Source organism: Dermacentor andersoni, chromosome 4, assembly GCF_023375885.2.
Source record: "Dermacentor andersoni chromosome 4, qqDerAnde1_hic_scaffold, whole genome shotgun sequence".
NCBI lineage: Eukaryota > Metazoa > Arthropoda > Arachnida > Ixodida > Ixodidae > Dermacentor > Dermacentor andersoni.
The window spans coordinates 185,489,953-185,508,324 of NC_092817.1; the positions used below are offsets into that span (position 1 = coordinate 185,489,953).

General features: G+C 47.2%; 1 protein-coding gene across 1 annotated transcript in view; it reads left to right on the forward strand.

The window, feature by feature from the left end:
- LOC126530610 (uncharacterized) overlaps window positions 1-18,372 on the forward strand; it is a 105,719-nt gene that overhangs the window by 36,953 nt on the left and 50,394 nt on the right. Inside the window, exons 2-4 of the mRNA XM_050177874.2 lie at window positions 7,314-7,519; window positions 11,661-11,862; window positions 15,477-15,580. Of these exons, the coding sequence (XP_050033831.1) occupies window positions 7,397-7,519; window positions 11,661-11,862; window positions 15,477-15,580 (429 nt within the window). The 5' untranslated portion in view covers window positions 7,314-7,396. The remainder of the gene's footprint in view (window positions 1-7,313; window positions 7,520-11,660; window positions 11,863-15,476; window positions 15,581-18,372) is intronic.

The following is an 18,372-nucleotide window of genomic DNA, read 5'->3' on the forward strand; positions in this document are numbered from 1 at the left end:
GTTCCCTTTAGGCTGATAAAAGAACTAGGACCAAAAAGTAAGGAAGCTCTGGTGAAAGCAGTGGAAAAAACTTTAAAAGATAGACGAATACTAGACAGTTGGCGACAAAGTAGCATGAATTTAATTTATAAAGGTAAGGGGTAGAAAGACAGAACTCATTCGTATTGTCCGTTGACCATTACATCGGTTACATAGAAGCTGGCAATGCAGGCAATCAAATTAAAGCTTCAAACATGGGCAGAGAATACAATGCATTTTGGGAGAGCTTCAGAATAGGTATGTGTTTGGATGATAACTTGTTTTTTCGTACTCAGTGTATTGAAATATCAAAAGCAGAAAGCAGACCATTGTATGTGGCCTTTTTAGACATTACAGGAGCCTGCCACAACGTAAACCGCAACAATTTATGGGATATTCTGGCATGGGATGCTTGCGTAGCGATTGTCTACAGCTTTTGAGAGAGATTTACCTAGAAAATTCCGTTTGAGTTGAATGGGAAGGAATGAGGAGCCAGGAGAAAGTTCATATTAACAAGAGACTGAGGCAGGGTGCTCATTATTCCTGCTGCTGTTTACGATGTACATGGTGAGGATTGAGAGGGAGCTAGAAGGAAGTAATATCAGGTTTAATCTCTCATACAAACAGGCGGGTACAGTAATAGAGCAGCAACTCTCAGGTTTATTTTATGCGGACGACATTGTGTTGCTAGCTGACAAGCAAAGTGATTTGCAACATCTGCCTAATATCTGTGCACAGAAAGGCAACAATTTAGGTCTGAAATTTAGTGTTAGAAAATCGGGTGTTATGGTATTCAATGAAAACAGTCAACAGACAGTGGAGATACAGGGCCAAGAAATACCTCGGGCAACAGAATATAAATACCTTGGTATATGGATAAACGAAGGCAACGGATATATGAAAACACAGGAAAAAACCATAACAGTAAAGGGGAAGAGAAATGCAGCCATAATGAAGCATATGGGGATACAATATGTACGAAGTCCTCCGAGGTATGTGGAAAGGTGTAATGGTTCCAGGACTTACTTTTGGAAATGCGGTTGTTTGCTATAAATCAGGGTCAGGACTCGACGGGAACCAAAGGTCAGTGGGTCACGCGCTCACGGGAATACTACAAATGAAGCTCTGCAGGGTGATATGGGCTGGACTAGTTTTGAAGTGAGGGAAGCTCGCAGTAAAATTGAGTATGAAGAACGGCTGAGGAGTATGGAAGAACGTAAATGGGCTGGGAGAGTGTTCCGGTATCTGTACAGGAAAAACATTGATTCACAGTGGAGGAAAAGAACTAGGAAGCTTACCAGCAAGTATGCGGCCTGTAGGGTGGACTACGCAGTAACAAAGAAGGTCAAGAGGAAAGTCAGAGAGGTTGAATTAATCTCATGGGTGGCGGCAATGGAAAAGACACCTGCCATGAGTAACTACTTAAGAGGAAAAATCGAAATCAGGAAAGAAACAATTTATGATAACTCAAAGGGAAGCTCATTACTTTTCGAAGTGAGATCGGGATGTCTTAGAACACGCACCTATAAAGCGAGATATACGAAGGAAGAAGAAGCATGTGCTTGCTGCGGTAAAGCTAGGGAAACTACGGAGCATGTTTTATTAGAATGTGAAGACGTCTACCCAGTGGTCGATTTAGGCACCACTTGCCTCCTTGAAGCCCTTGGGTTCAGAGGGAGCAGTGGTAAAGCAAACATGTCCGCAATAGACATTAGTAAGAGGCGACTGGAGGAATGGTGGAAGAAAAGTATGGAAACGACAAAAGACGGAGACGTACAAACGCACAGTTCGCAATAGGGGATCAGAAAAATTTGGGCGTGGTAGTTCAGAGTGTCTTCTTTTTGTTTTTTCATTGTTTAACCTAGCTAGGCTATTAGGCAGTATAATAGCAATAGCTTCGTGGCGCAACCCACCACCCCGTTCTAAAGGGGACGCTCATAATATCCATCCGTCTATCCACTCAGTATATATAGTATATATAGGTGCTTGTTTCTCAAGATAAAAATCAGTTGGCAGTCAGCGCTTGTGTTCGTCGTCCTTTTTGTCCCTCGTCTATGTATGCGCTGTAAGTGACGTGACGATTGATACCATGGAATGCCAGCTAGCCCGTACCCAAACCTTGCTTCTGTATGAAGGGCTGGGGTGGTGATATTATTTAATTCGATTACAAATTTAGCCACCTTTTCGATCAAAGATAGAACTTTCGATCCGCTGGCATCCCTCGCATTTCCTCGGATTAAGTCTAACTTTATTACGATTAAAGGGGGCCGGCTAGAGGCCGGCTAGGCTAGGCTGATCGATGAATTGAACCGGAACTACTAAAACTGCACATCGATGATCACGTCGCATGTAGCTGCGCGCAAGTCACCCACTGAATATTTTTATATATTTTCTGCAGTCTTTTCTGAGCTCCTACAAAAATAAAACTGTATTACATTTTATTAAATGTAGAAGTATGAGAGGGTAGGATGCGTCCTGCCCCACATTTCAAAATGTTAGATGCGTTACACAATAAAAGAAGGAAAAAGAATGAACATTTCAAGATAGCACACAGACACATGAACACAAGTGCGCAAAGATTGTCTCATTGACGGGCACCAGCTCCAGCACCAAAAGCAAAACATAGTAACTATAGGATGGTCGCTACGCGCACCAGCACAGTCTAACAAGGATAGGATGATCGCTACATACACCAACACAGTCCAGTAACTATAGAATGGTCGCTAGGCGCATCAATACAGTCCAGTAATTATAGGATCGTTCCTACGCTCACCAGTACTGTGCAGTAACCACAGGATGGTCGCTATGCCCACCAGCACAGTCCACTAAACAAGGGATGGTCGCAACGGACATCAGCAGAGTGCCGTAACGATAGTATGGTCGCTACGCGCAGCAGTACAGTCCAGTAACCATAGGATGGTTGCTACGCACACCGGCACAGTCTAATAACGATACAATGGTCGCTACGCACACCAGTACTGTTCAATAACACTAGGATGGTCGCTACGTGCACCAGCACAGTCCAATAACGACAGGAAGGTTGCTACACACACCAGCAAAATCTAGTATCCATACGTTGATTTCTACGCACACCACAACAGTCCTGTAATCATAGCATGGTGACTATACGTGCACCAGCCCAGTTCAGTAACGATAGGATGGCTGCTACGCAGACCAGCACAGTCCAGTAACAATATGACGGTCGCTACGCCCTCCCGTAAAGTACAATAACCATAGAATGGTCGTTGCGTGCACCCGTACAGTCCAGTAACTATAGGATGGTCGCTACACGCACAAGAACTGCCCAATAACGATACCATGGTCGCTACGTGCACCAGTACAGTCCGGTCACCACAGGATGGTTGCTGCGCACTCTAGCACAGTCCAATAACAATAGGAAAGTCGCTACGCATACCAGAACTCACCAGCAACACAGCAAGATGGTCGCTACGCGCACCAGGACTGTTCACTAACGATAGTATGGTCACTACGCACACCAGTACTCTAGGTATTCATAGGATGATTGCTACGTGCACCAGTACAGTCCAGTAACCGTAGGATGGTTGCTACGCACAGCAGCACAGTCCCGTATAGATAGGATGATTGCTACGCGGACCAGTACAGTCCAGTGAGCATAGGATGGTCGCTGAGTACACCAACACAGTCCAGCAACCATACGACTGTCGCTACGTGCACTAGCACAGTGCAGTAACCATAGGATGGTTGCTAGGTGCTCCATTATTGTCCATTAACTATAAGATGACCGCTACGCGCACCAGCACAGTGCAGTAACCATAGGACGGTTGCTACGCACACCAGTACAGTCAAGTAGCCATAGGATAGTTGCGACGCTCACCAGCACAGTCCAGTAGCGATCGGATAGTCGCTACGCGCACATTAACAGTCCAATAACAATTGGATGGTCGCTAGGCGCACCAGCACAGTGCAGTAACGATATGATGGTTGCTACGCGCACCAGTGCAGTCCAGTAATGATAGAATCGTCGCTACGCGCACCAGCACAATCCACCAGCGACAGGATGGTCGCTACGCGCTCCAATACAGCCCAGTAACCATGGTTGCTACGAACACAAGCACTGTCCATGCGATAGGATGGTCACTGCGCACACCATCACAGTCCAATAACAATAAAATGGTTGCTACGCGTACCAGTGCTGTCCAGTAACCACAAGATGGACGCTCTGTGCACCAGCACAGTCCAGTAACGATAGAATGGTTGCTATACAGACCAGCACCGCACAGTAGCAATAGGATGGTCGCTACGCCCACCAGTAAAGTACAGTAACCATGGAATGGTCACTACGCGCACATGTACAGTCCAGGAACAATATGATGGTTGCTACGCGCACCAGCACAGTCCAGTAAGCATAGGATGAGCGCTACGTGCACCAACGCAGTCCAGTAACTACAGAACCAGAATGTTCCACTTCACAGAGCATACAAATGGGTAGATCTCTTCCGGATGTTTGCCTTTGATTCGATATGAAGATTTTGTGGCCAAGAGACGATGCAACTTGCTAAGCGCTTTGCTAGGATCTTCGAATGTATAGCTGCGTTGACGTGCCGTCTGGAGTTAGCGCTCGAGGCTGTGTACCAAATATTTTGCGAAGATTGTTCCATAATTTTTTTGAGCTGTTTATTGCAGAAGCTTTGTTTCCATAGAAATATTTTTGCTGGACATCTTTCACATGTCAGCAACCTATTTCGGTCTCATGCAAGAGCACCAGGCGATTATCGGCCAGCATTTCACAGATCACTGTGGTAGAGAGCCAGTGTTCATTTCATGAAGTTCCTGAAGTTGGCCTTACGATGAGACAACGCCCACAACTCATAATTGAACTAACTAGCTCGAGTCAGATTGCAAGGTTGTGGTGACAGCCATTTCGTGCCGTTTTAACCATATACGGACGGATGATAGTTTGTGCATAGGAGGCGAGTTTCTTTAACGAAAATGTGTAACGATAGTCGGACGTACGCGCGAATATTTATTAAAGATATGTCGCATGACGGCGGATCCAAGAAAGCTCTTCCGCAAAGCCGCATGCCGCGAAACTTCGCAGTACAGTCCGGATACATTGGTTGGAATACGTAGAAACTTGTCCACCATACGCAGATAATTTGCCGGGATCATATGTGCTAAGTGGTATTCTGCGCAAGCAAAAGGGAAATCTATGTGTGGTAGCTCACTTGGATGGTAATAAGTGCCAGCATGGCTGAGGACTCGCTGTTTTAATGAAAAAGGCTTTTAGAAGTGGCTCTAGGATCTAAATACATTACATGTCAAATGCTTGAGCAGAATTTACGTAAAGTGCCAAATAACTTACCTGATAACCAAATCACTTGATAGGAACCCGAACACTTCACAGATAATGTATAATGTTGCAACTACGAGTAGAAAAGGAGCTACGCAAGTAGCAAAAGAACGGCACCCGAGTGGCATTCTCTTCTTCGTAAATACTCGTTTTTTTTTCTTCTTGCAAAGTGTAGGCACTGTGATTTAGAGGTCATTTTAATACCATCAATATCCGGTGTGTTCGCTCACATGCGGTAATAAAAAACGATGCAACAAATATCGTGCAAAGAGAAATTATTGGTGTTGCATAGAAACTTTCCATGTGATGCTAGGGTCTCGGGTTCGATGCAACGTCTCACTTTTCTCGCTTGTTTTTTTTTTTTTTTTCTTCTCTTCGACGACACCTTCATTAGCGTTCCACGTACCTTTTCACTGCAATCGACAGCATGCAGTACGTCCTCACTATCCCTCGACAAACGTCTGGCCAATACGCTTATTCCGTTGTTTCTACTCGTGCTCTGCTGCAAAAGAAAGAAAGATAGCGTTTATTTGAATGTTTTTACATGTGTTCTCTTGCACATATAAAAAGATCGCAATAAACTTCGACGGGTTGCCCGACAGTCCGACGGACATGGCTCTCTAGCAGCACCAAAGATGCACTCGCTGCTGTCGCCGTCACGTCAAACTAATTGACGCAGACAAAAAAACCAAGAAACGAAATAAAAAAATGAAATTGTTAATTCGTACCGAAAGCAGCAACCTAGCGTAGCAACCGGAGGTATTACCGCTTGCTAACAACGGGTGACTTACAGTCGACGGTGCACTTGTTAGAGTAACCACTGACGGCAAGCCGCTGGAGCGTTCTGCGGCATACTTTTTCTTTATTTGGGGGTTTCTGAGGGACAATTCTCGCGCACGTCACCTGCATTTTGCTCTAACCCTTTATCTATAACGTATTGAGCGCCTGTGCCAACTTCTAAGCGTCTTCCTTGCTACAAAAGCTATTCCTGCGCCCCGCTGGCACTGATTGCCCGTGATGTAAGCTACTACACTAGATTCCCAATCACATTAGCGCAATGAAGCCTTCGCTACTTTTAGAAGAGATAAGAGCATCAATGTGTACGCATGACGGAGGGAAATGCTTCTAAACGTATCGCAGATAGGATTCCATAACATGCGCTACCAATTCCCAAATTTTGGTGGCCTGCACATAAGCATGATTAAAGCAGTCGCATGAATAAATGTCAAGAAAATTGTTTCTTACAGAACAATGAAACGGTAGAAGGGTCATTTTCGCCAGCTTGTGAATTACTACTGCAGGCAACTTGAAGAGCGTTCAGCGGAGCTAACTGTTCGGAAAATGGCTGCACTTCACCGCTTCGTATAGTTAACACTTCTGTTATTTTCTGGATGGCAGATTCGGTTTTAAAATGTGCGTAATTGTGGTGGACTGACGCATTTCCAACAGTCATTCAAGTGGACTGCAAGCGGAGCTTAATTGTACCATTCGTTGATTAGCAAGAAGGAAGCATTCTCATAGCATCGCGCTGAGAGGTTCCTAATGAAATGCGTTCCTGCGCGCATGAACACTAAACGTTAGTCAAGTTGTTGCAGCAGTGAATGAGCATGCCACTCTCCGCCGATATAGGTAACACAGGCGCGCTATACCGCAACGCCCACAAAATGAACGTTGACGCGTAAAAATAGTGTGTTTATCAGTTTCGTATCCTAAATAGCGTGAGAACCTCTGAAACCAACCATGTACCTAGGGCCTGTTTCAGCGAAAAAACTGCCGGATCACTCTGACGTGGTTGTGAAAAAAAAATTCCAAGGGACACGTCGGACGCAGCTTTAGGCACAGTCTCTAGTAATGCAAATGAATGAGTTGTTCTTGCGGAAACTACTGTGCTATTGGGCCATGTAACTGATTCTTGTGGCGTAACCTTTTGACTTATTCCTGGCAATTCCTTATTTCTCTACAGGGCAACCCTCGGAACTTCTGGATACCATTGGAGTTCAGGAACTGCATTTTGTATACATACAACACTGGTAATCCCTTTGAGAAATGCGAGCAAAGATTGAAGACGGCGTCGTATATTCACCGTTTCCCACGGTCAATACACCATGCTGTTCATTTTACGTTGCTGCAAGAAAGGCGCTCCTGGATCATCCAGACAAGCTGGCGTTAGTAAGTGCATTCCAACCTTTCTGTGTGCAGAGCTAGGAATATATAAATCAAGCCATTCCATAATCAGCGAATCAATGTACAAAACCCTTCCTTAAAGGAGCACAAAAAGAGAATTCCGTTGCATAAACTAATTACGCTTTCTCTCTACGAGACCAGACCTTGGTGAGCAGCAGAAGACGCATCCCATAATCAGCGAATCAATGTACGAAATCCTTCCTTAAAGGAGCACAAAAAGAGAAATAAATTCAGTTGCATCAACTAATTACGCTTTCTCTCTACGAGAGCAGACCTTCGTGAGCAGTAGAAGACGCAGAACCGCAAGCCGGGTAGCTTCTCCGCCGTGAAGATCCAGCACCAGCTTGCACCGACGTCATCGGTTTTGACTGTCTGCTGGAGCCTAGTTCATTTTTAATTGTTAAAGATTTACTGCCCTGTATTCCAAAAGACCCAGACACTAAACCTAGCACATTTCAGGAACATTTATTGAGTCACAACGGCCTTAATACAATATAATAGACAGAAATCCTAGACATTACACCGACGTATTGACGCTACGGACGCAGTGCTAAATTTAAGAAACGGAACTTTGACTTGCACTTTCTCTTCCAGTTATCAACGTATTACAGCTAAACTACCAAAATTTTCAGTATTGAAAGAATACTCAATAAGTCTAAATTGTTTTGGTATGCTTCTCTTTAGTGTCTCTTCATAGAGAGACATAGAAGAAAGCGTAATGGGAGGTAGGTTAACAAGAGGGGAAGATCCGGTTTGTTACCCTACCCTGGGCAGAGAGGGGAGGGGGAGGTAAAGTGACAGGAAAGTAGAGAAAGAGAGCAATAAAGAGAGCACAGATAAGCAACCAGAGTCGGTAACTGTCATCGCATACTATCACTGCACAGGAACGCAGCATTTATAGCACTATAAACATCGGTTGAGTCTACAACCACTTGTCCAGATCTGGAGCGCCATAACATAAAGCTATTCGAAGCTTTTCTATTCCGATTCTGCAATTAGCCCTCCGCGATTTTTCGAAAGCTTTTTCGGACCACCCTCACTTGGCCTGGCTGTCACGCGATCTGATATCGCGTGATATCACATCGCGATATCTTACCATTTGATTCGACGTGTACACACTGATTATGCATCATTGTACCGAACAAAATAAAAATAGTTATTTTTGATTCGACTTGTTTTCGCCATTAGCCCTCGGTTATTGGTCAAAAGCTTTCGAACTGCGCCCACCTCACCTGCCTGTCACGCGAAGTCACAAACCACGAAAACTAACCGCGTCAAATAGACGTGTGCGCATTAAAGATGCATTAATATACCGAACCAACCCGAATTTTTTTCTCAATAGCGGCAGGCTGCCCCGTTCCGAGAGGAATAAAAGATGGCTCCCGCCGATCACTCAGGCGCTGGCTACTCGCATCTGCCGTAGAGCCATGGGTTTATTTGCGTACAATAAAACATTTTGCGTGGCCGTGTAGCGCTTTCGAGCACTTTCGGCATGTTTACGACCTCGCTCTGCCAACTCTTCTCTGCCAAGATTCCGCTTTAGCGGCATTCTTAACCTTCCGTTGCATGCCGCCGCGATTTTCGACCAGCCACCGCAAGCTAAGTAAGGAAATCGCGCCGATCGCAGACGCCGGCACTACCCTCTACATTCGGTTGTCGATTTTCACTGCACTTGCTGGGTCCCATAGAATTCCTCTCCACTTGAGCGTGCTCCTCTCTTTATGAGCCAATTTGATAAGACAAGCCACTCCGTGTAGGCACCGCTATTCGTTTTTAAAGGAAACAAAAGTGACCTTCTATAAACGGGGAGAGCGTTTGATTGGTCTCTTTAGGCAACCCTTCGGGTCACCGCCCGATGCTTGTGTTGGTGGTTGCGCAACTTTGAAGTCAGGAGATTGGAATAAAAACATATTGGAATAGTTTTACGTTATAGGGCCCCTGTTCTAAAAACTGTAACAGTGTCCCCGTGGCGCTCCGTTGCAATTGTTTGTGCTGTCGGCATTCTAAAATGGTTTCCTCAGTTAAAGGTCTTTGATGAAGAGCCTCCCCGCTACCATAGTGATCAGGCAGGACATCTTCGGCACATCTCATTCAGAATGATAAATACTTCATAAAGGCCACTCTTTAACCATATTTGACAAAGCAGGGTAGCTTCGCGTCAGCAGAGTCCAGCTGGAATGCGAAGGTGGAGAGGTGGGTGGCGCAGCCGGTTGCTTCGAAAACCTCGTGTGTTCCACATGGAGAACCTGATTTCCTGGGTGAGCATTCCGAGTTTTCTAGCGGCACCTGTCCTTGATAACGGAGTCGACTCCGCTTTGTCGCCTTGGAGAGTCAGCCAAGGAGCATTATCGCCGTACTCGTCACCTATATGACGCCGATATGACTTGGAAGCCACTGAATTGTCACGTGGTTTCCTTTCTTAGTCAAGTTATTGATTAGTTCTCTAATCTCGAATGTCAGTAGCTCGTGTGGGTCATGTCGCATGGTTGATAGGAAAGACAGCAGCGCTGACTTCGAGTCACTGAGTATTAACCATTTTCAAGGATGCTGTTGGCTGATGAGATGAAGTGCAGTGTGAAGAGCTGCAAGTTCCGCTTATGTCGCTGGGTGACATGTCTTCAAACTAATAGTGGTGGCCTTCGCTGGGAAAAACATGGCTCCAGAAGAACACTAGAGAGTTGCTGATCCATCGGTGTAAATATGCACGTGGTCCACGCACATCTCGTGCAAAGGGAGCAAAGTTGTTTAAGAGCAGGTGATGACAGCTCAGATCTTTTTCAGATTCCTGGTGGGGTGAGGTGCACAGCAGGTCGAGCCAAACACCAGGAAGGAATCGCTGGCTTAGTTGCGAGGGTGAAGAATGAAAGAAGGCCGGTGTACTAATCCCATATCTTATCACAAAATGATTTCTGCCGCCTTTCTGACGGTATTGTTGCAAGATTATGGCTACGGGCTCGTGCAAAGAGAATGTGACCTACTTGAAACAGCGGCTGACAGCAATGTCCCAGCTTTTCAAGTTTCTGGATGAACCGATTTGGGAAATGTCGGTCCATGAATGTTGGGATACTGCAGGGCTCTTATCCTGGGCTTTCTGAGATACAGTTTGCCCGTACTGACCCACATTTGATGGGACAAATTTTCGTCCTCTACAGGCTACTGAATTTTAGGCTCCCAGTGTGTGTGTTGGTCTGGCAAAATGCACGTCCACAGTGGCGACTATTGGAATCGCCCGGAACCAACCAATACCAACACACTTTTTGGTAGAAGTGCTGCGAATGCACATTTTTGTCCCTTAGGTTTGTACTCGCTTCAAATTGCGTAATTCACGAACGGTTAGTATGCTTTTCACGTTCCGTATTTCCATGACCACGGCAGGAATACTGGCCTACTCTACATGAACCTAACGTATCCCGCCAATTTCCCGCTGGCAACTTTCCCTTCAGCCTTGTGTTTGGAGCAGAACCAACGCGCATTTTAACACAGTTCTTCCAACCCTCTCCAGTCACTGAGCCAGTTAGCTTGGCTGCGAATAAAGGTGCGGGTGACCTTGTTTTTTTTCTGCTTTGCTGCACTTTGTCTTCGAGAAAACGTGTTTGTGCCGTAGTGGGTTCCTCTCCCTCCCAGAGACTAGTGGCCGATGCAGCACATGTGAAAAAAACCTCACCCAATATTTCCTCGGTTTCCTTCCACTAACGTCGTCCACGCTTTCTGCCAAAAGCTGTACTATTCGCTAACGTTCTAGAAGATGCCCGGTCGGTTGTTTCGCTGCCAGACGTCAATGCCACAGTGCTCAGAACATTGAAAGAGCAAATGCTTTGCTCATAGTTGGAACGCAGGCTAATCACTGCCTATAAGACAGAATATCCGCCATCTGGAAGTTACGCTATTCTATATAGATAAATTAGAACCGTATTTTCATTTATTGTTGCAACCGTAACGTATGCATACTGTCTTGCGCTTTCTTTTGAAACAAAAACTGAAAAAAAAAAGCTTCTCCTAAAATAAAAATCGGTAAATATTTCTTGCGAAGCGTAGTCGTGAAGAAGTAAGCCAGTATATACTCTTTCTGTGATGTTGCGTACGGGCTAGATGGGGGTTTGTCTTCAAAAATGAATCTGAAATGCAGGCGGACGGATCCGTCGCCGTGACCCGAAGCGAGCTCTTCTTGCTGATGCGACGCTATGCAGCGGGCTTCCAGATGCATGGAGTACAGCCTGGAGACAGAATCTGCGTGCACCTCGGAAACAGTGTGGATAACTTTGCGGCCATGTGGGGCTGCGTCTTCGCCGGTGCAAGTGTCATGCTTGCGAAAACATCCCTCACCGCACGTGAGATGCCCCTCTATGACTGGGGTTTCCAATTTTGTCCACTCCAGCATAAGTAACACTTTCACCATGTTAAAATAGCACAGTAAAATCTACGAAGCAACTATAAAACTTGGGAAACGTGCTGCTGTTTTTATTATTTTGGCAGATCTTGTCGCGGCTATAGTTCCTATATTTACAGTTGCACGACACCACACTACAATTAGGGCTCTTAACATAACCCACGCATGGTTTAGGTGGTATAAAGACCCAGTGGCCCCCTTGTGAGATAGCACCACAGCTCTCAACATCGTATATCATCTCAAAAAAGGATGCGCAATATTTAGACTTTTTAGGTGCAATCACCAAGAACGTTGATTATTCGATCCAGCACATCTCATTTCCCGAAGAGCAGGTGCATTCTGAAACAAACGTTATCTGAGTTCTTCACATATTGTGTCCTGTTCACGAGCATGTTTTCGCACGTTTCTGAAGGAACCTAGGAAGCCAGAAAGTAGTTGCCACTTCCTGCCGACATGAAAGACAATCATGTACGTTTACTCATGCTTGTTAGGTAGCCGCCCGGTAAGTTGTTGTGAACAACCACTGCTCATGCCAAAGGATAAGAAATTTGCGATTTTACATCAGCAAAATCAGATCATCTTCTTTCTCTTTCGTGGCGCTTCTGAGTTCCTTGGTCCCGTTAGTCCAGCAGCCTGGAAGTGACCAAGTTGGTCAGCGGGGAGGAACAGGGCAGTGATGGTGTGACGTAGAAAAAAATTACGCAGATCCCATGTACTGCGGGAATCAAACTTAAGCGAAGAGTTTACCAGTTAGCTGCCTATTGCATCGACCTTGCGGCGGGGCGCCTCCACCGGCTCTTTGAGCCTCTCGATGACTTCCAACAGGTGCTCATTATGTAATGCGGACATCCTGAGGGTCAGAAAAAGCATCGGCTTGCCTAGCTGCTCCATCTTTGCGATCACTGCCTTCCTCGAGCTGCTCAAGTAAACTTCAGAGGAATGAAATATCCGAGTTGACACAGTTCTCGGCGAATCTGTGGTCTTCCGGCAAGTCCTCCTTTGTGAGCGTCAGGAGGCAGTTAGCGCGCACGCGGTGGGAAACTTGCCTTTCGGTCGCTGTTGGTGCGGAGGCAACCACCATTCTATGTTCCACAGGCGAAAGACTCCGATTTGGGTCGGCGCAGGTAGCACGCGACAATCAGAGGCAATGGTCGGGGGGCGGAGCTCAAATGACGACAATGACTCGACCACCCCGGCAACGCGAACGTGAACAACACCCAGCAAATTAAGTTGGTAGCCACCGCAAGACCCACCTGCGTAAGGATGGATGGATGGATGGATGGATGGATGGATGGATGGATGGATGGATGGATGGATGGATGGATGGATGGACGGACGGACGGACGGACGGACGGACGGACGGACGGACGGACGGACGGACGGACGGATGGATGGATGGACGGACGGACGGACGGACGGACGGACGGACGGACGGACGGACGGACGAACGAACGAACGAACGAACGAACGAACGAACGAACGAACGAACGAACGAACGAACGAACGAACGGGCGGACGGACGGATGGACGGACGGACGGATTTCAAGTGCCTGAAAATCGCAACGAGCGCTTCACATTAAAAAATAATGCAGTCACTCAAGGAGCTGCCTCTGAACGAACGGCGAAAGCAAACACAAAATATGTACTGCCGGCGAGGCGCACTGTCCTTAGAGCTTCGCTAGAATGCCAACGTACCGAAGAAGAAAATCATAGACTGCGCCACGCACTGTCCGTCATGCAAGAGCAGGCTAGCTCGAAACTCGCTCACTCGCACGCACGTGGTGCGGAGTACAAGGAAAGAGTGAAGGAGGATTTCGCGCTGGAACACAAACGCACACACCTACGCACGCGGGCACCATGCACGTTCAAGCTCGCCGCTGGCAGAAATTATTGGCGCGCGTGCGAAAAGCCTTTATTGTCCACGCGATAGCTTTAGGCACTCGGCGTCGCTGTTCTCGCGTGAAACGAAAACTGGTACCGGTTGTTTGCTGTAACACCACGCCCTGCCAACAACGGATCAAGTTACGGTGGCATCATTGAGGAAAGGACGTGGGTGAATTTACCACTTGGAATCTACCACTTGGAATCTAAGTATAATTCCCACGTTTGTGTGAAAGCAGCAGAAAGGGAAATAATTGCTGACGCGGAGTTGTGTACCAGACAACATTTTACTGATACCGGCGCTTCCAGAGCGCAGCCACTAGACATTTTGCCAACGCACTGTGACGCGGCCATCAAACAGCAAACTTGGCCAACCGTCTGGCCATGCGTTCAATCGCAAATACATTCGGGGCTTTAACGCAGTGTAATGGGACTGTACTCGCCCTGCCGGGCACATAAAGGCACTGGCGTCTTAGAATTGGTTGCCCGCAAGGGTTTGGTGGACATTACAATGTCGGGCGTATCACCATTTATTTTATAGCGAAGCTGCGTATGGCTAAGGTTCCGTGCATTTTCTGTATCCGTCAAGAAATCTGTGTCAGCAAAAACACTCATCAGCAGCAATGGCTCGTGCGACTGCTTGCGAGGTCGTCATCGTGTTGTAACGCAGATGGTTCGTTGGCGCCCCACGCCAGACTCCCCCACATCCTTTTTGGCTGCCGTGCTGATCTTCCCCCGCAGGGACAGCCCGCCATCAAAAGCTGGGAGGACTGAGGGGTCCTGCTGTCGTCTACCGACCCGACATCACAGCTTGCTGCGGTGGCTCGGGCTACCGACGTCATGAACAAAAGGAACATGACCGTCTCGACGTAGTATGGGAGCGTGCGGTGGTCCAGGCACCAAGAGAAGTCCAAACTGTCTCTGTCAGTCGGCGTAACCGCGCGAACGCGCTCGTGCCACTGTTAGCGCGTTCGTCGTCGTCGTCTTCCACTGTTGCACCGTTGCCCCTCATCATGCTAGCGTTCCCATAGTGCCCCTCCGTCTGCGAAGGCACTGGTGGTACTGGCCCACAGCGAGTCGATGCGGGGATTTCGGCCTCGAATTCTGTGCCGGAGTATAGCGCAAAATGAAAACACGAATGTAAATAACGAATGCATAATACGAATGAACGCGTGTGTAAAAAAATATGTATGCGTGCCTCTCGTCAACATTACCACCGATCAAGACAGTAAATATGTTCATACCTTTGTTAGAAATTTTCTTTTGCGTCTTTGTCGTCTGCTACACATCTTCGGTGGTCATTCACCTTGAAATAGTGGAATAGCTCATAAATGTTTGTGCTCTCCGTCCCGGATGCTTCGGCCACGTACACCCTGCAAGCCTTAAAGTTTAGCACCGGGATACGTTGTCCAGGTGCCTTGCTGAAGCACCTAGTTTGCATCTCCGGCTACATAAGCAAGACACTAATGTATAGCTATGAGCGAGAAGCCCAAACTTGAAATCATTCAGAACAGCAAAGACCAAGATGTTTCCTGCTTACTGTAACAAGCCTGAAAGTTGGGCAACGTGGTTTGTGTTCATTGTGAAATATATTGTGTTTATTCTGTCCTTCTATGTTCAAGTCGCACTGCATTTCACAATGAATTATAATTACTGTTTTCTATTCGCCTTAAGGGGAACTGCACTACCAACTGACAGACAGCGACAGCACTCATATTCTCACGGAAGACGCTTTGACTGAAAAAGCACTGAAGGCGGCATCTTCACTAAAGCTCAAGGTAAGGGAAGGGAACGATCCTTCGTTGTGACCACGTTAAGGAATGTACCGAATTTTATGCTTTTTTGTTCATGTCTATATTACCTAACCAATCACTAGTTAAAGGGACACTAAAGGTTACTATGAAGTGAAGTTGAAGTGATAAAGCAATGCTCTAGAACGCTTAACGCGTCAATATAATCGCGAACAGAGCTTTAGTAACCGATAAATTGAGGTAAAAGCATGACACGATTTGAGACCCCCGAGCGACATTCCGGCACTAGCCACATGACGAAGGCACTCCGCATCATCATTTATGTCACTAGTTCTCAACTACTCGTATTGAAAAGGTCATTTCATTAGATTATAAGACGCAAGAAAATGCTACTTGTCTACTTCTATTCGATTCTAAGAAAAATTTACATTTTGACGTTACCCTTCGTATGGGTGGTCGCAAGGTTTCGTTTTCGCTCGACTCGGCGCGCTCTACTCTGCGCCGCGTGCGCTTTGGAGTTTCAGTTGTTTCGTTATCGCGTCGTGCTGCGCTTGTTGTGCTGGCTCGCAAACTTGCACTTGAAACAAGCAGCGAATGCCACGTCCATGTGATGTGTGATGCGCGTTCGGTCCGCAGAACTTGGCCAAGGGCAGTTGCAGCGGCGAATCCAACGTTACTTAACACTGTGTGCCATCGAGTGAACCTCTCCGTTCGAAGTGGTTAAGGGCTGTACCTCTGGCACAGCGCGTTGGCAAAGAGCCGAAAAACCGCATAGTGTGCTCGCTGCATTTTCGTCCAGAGGATTACGAGTTCAACGCCGACTTACTGAAGTCGTGTGGAGTGCTATTCAAAACAATGCTTTCCCGTAGCGCTATTCCGTCGGTCTGGCCTGCATTCTCCAAAGCGCAAGAACAACTGCAGGTCGAAGACGGGGTGGTGAGTGCGGCATTTGGTTTTCACGAAGCAACAGCTACAAATGTGCGAATATGTACAGCCATGACATACAGGTGCCGTCGTAGAAGTACGCAACGACGCCGGCAGCGCGAGCCCTCAGCAGCAGGTCAGGTTCATCAGTGCTGAAATCGCTGAAGTCGAACCCTGCATCGCGAGCCAATGTATCGTTGTCAGGGTCGTCCATTGCAACGAGCGTCGAAGTTGGCGTCATAAAATAAATAAGCAGCTTATCGTCGCGCGCTTTCGTTTCCCCTAACCACCATAGTTCCGCTTTCGCGCTGCTGTCGGCTCTGTCTTGGCTCTGTTTCTGGCCGCGCGTTTGCGTTTGGCGCAGAAAAGCCGTAGCGCCGTCGGCGGGTGCCGTTTTACTCACCGACAGCGCAACGTCACTATGAGGCCATGACGTCACCACTCCTCGATCGGAAGAGGAGGGGCGATTTGAAGTGCACTCGAGGTTTACGCACGCTTCAGAACGCATTTTCTCTTAAAATAAGTATCTTCTTCGCATAAAACAAGTGTTTCGAGGTATCTGGGATGGTATTTCAACAGTCCACGTTCACTTAATATTAACCTTTAGTGTCCCTTTAAAAGTAAGCATCAGTTTCTGCAAGGAGCTAGACCATTTCCTCTGCATCTGCTACAAATCGCAGCAAGCACAGTTATTAGAGTATTCTAGGGACATCACGCCTTGTTTCGTCACGGGAATTGTGAGTAGAAGGGCGCACGCTTTGCCGCATCCTTGCGAAGCTGCAAAATATGCCCGGCAAGGCCCCCAACTCTCGGTAATGTTTCAGCGTACATTTTACTGCGAGATCAATTATATGGAAACTCTAGGCACATTTTTGCCGTCACCATCGGCGCCGCCGTGATGTTCCGTATTAAGTCCAAGCACGATAACACCGTCGCCGCGCGCTGCATGCTGTATGTGCGAGTGAACGCATGCGAGGGGAGCGGACAATATGTCGAGCGCTAGGGGGAGGAAAGCGGAGAGCAAACGCGCCGTCTTCCGTCGTGCGAAAGGCTGTCGGGAGATAGGGGGAATGGGCGGCGTTGTACCCCGGCAGCAGCTGCGTATTACGCGACCGAACCATCGCGGCACAATCTGGCACGCGACACGTAGGAAAGCGAGGAGGCTGCGCGAGAGAGAGGAGGGCCGTCTTCTACTCCGTCAGCAAATGCGTACTTTACGTGGCCGCGCTCGGTCACGCATGCCGTATCTTGAAAGGAATCTGCAGACGGCTCATGCCTTTGTGCGTGCTGTGCCTTCACCGCTCAATTTTTGTTGAAGCGATACACAGCATGAAAGTCACGTCACTCGCTGCTACTGCCACGCGGGCTCACACCAGCGTTTTGACAGCGAGTGTCCACAATCATCGAATGTGATATGTACATGTTTCCTTGCGGGCGCTGACACCATGCTTGTTGATTCAGTCAGTACGTGACTGTTTCTAAGTTTACACGGCCGATAACTGTACAATCCTTACTTCGTACAGCTGTCTACTAATTTTCTATCGCAATCCATGCTTCGCCTTTCGGGTAAAACGTAAACTTTTTCTACGTTTTAAATCCCGCTCAGGTTCCCACTTTTGACTAAACTGGAAAACAGGGATGATGATTGGAGTTTACCGGCACAATGGCCAGATGTGGCCATGGAGCGCTAGTAGAAAGCACTTGTAGATATCACAGTGAAGCGGTTACTTCAGAAGCGTCCTACTTTACCGCATACTCGAGTCATGAAAGCACGTTAGCCTTTGAGATCCAGATAAATGTATCTGGTGGCCGAAGATTTGAAATATTTAGTACAATGTTCAGACTACAAAATCCGCTAAGTAGAATGCGACAGGAGTGATGTAAGGTAAGGAAGC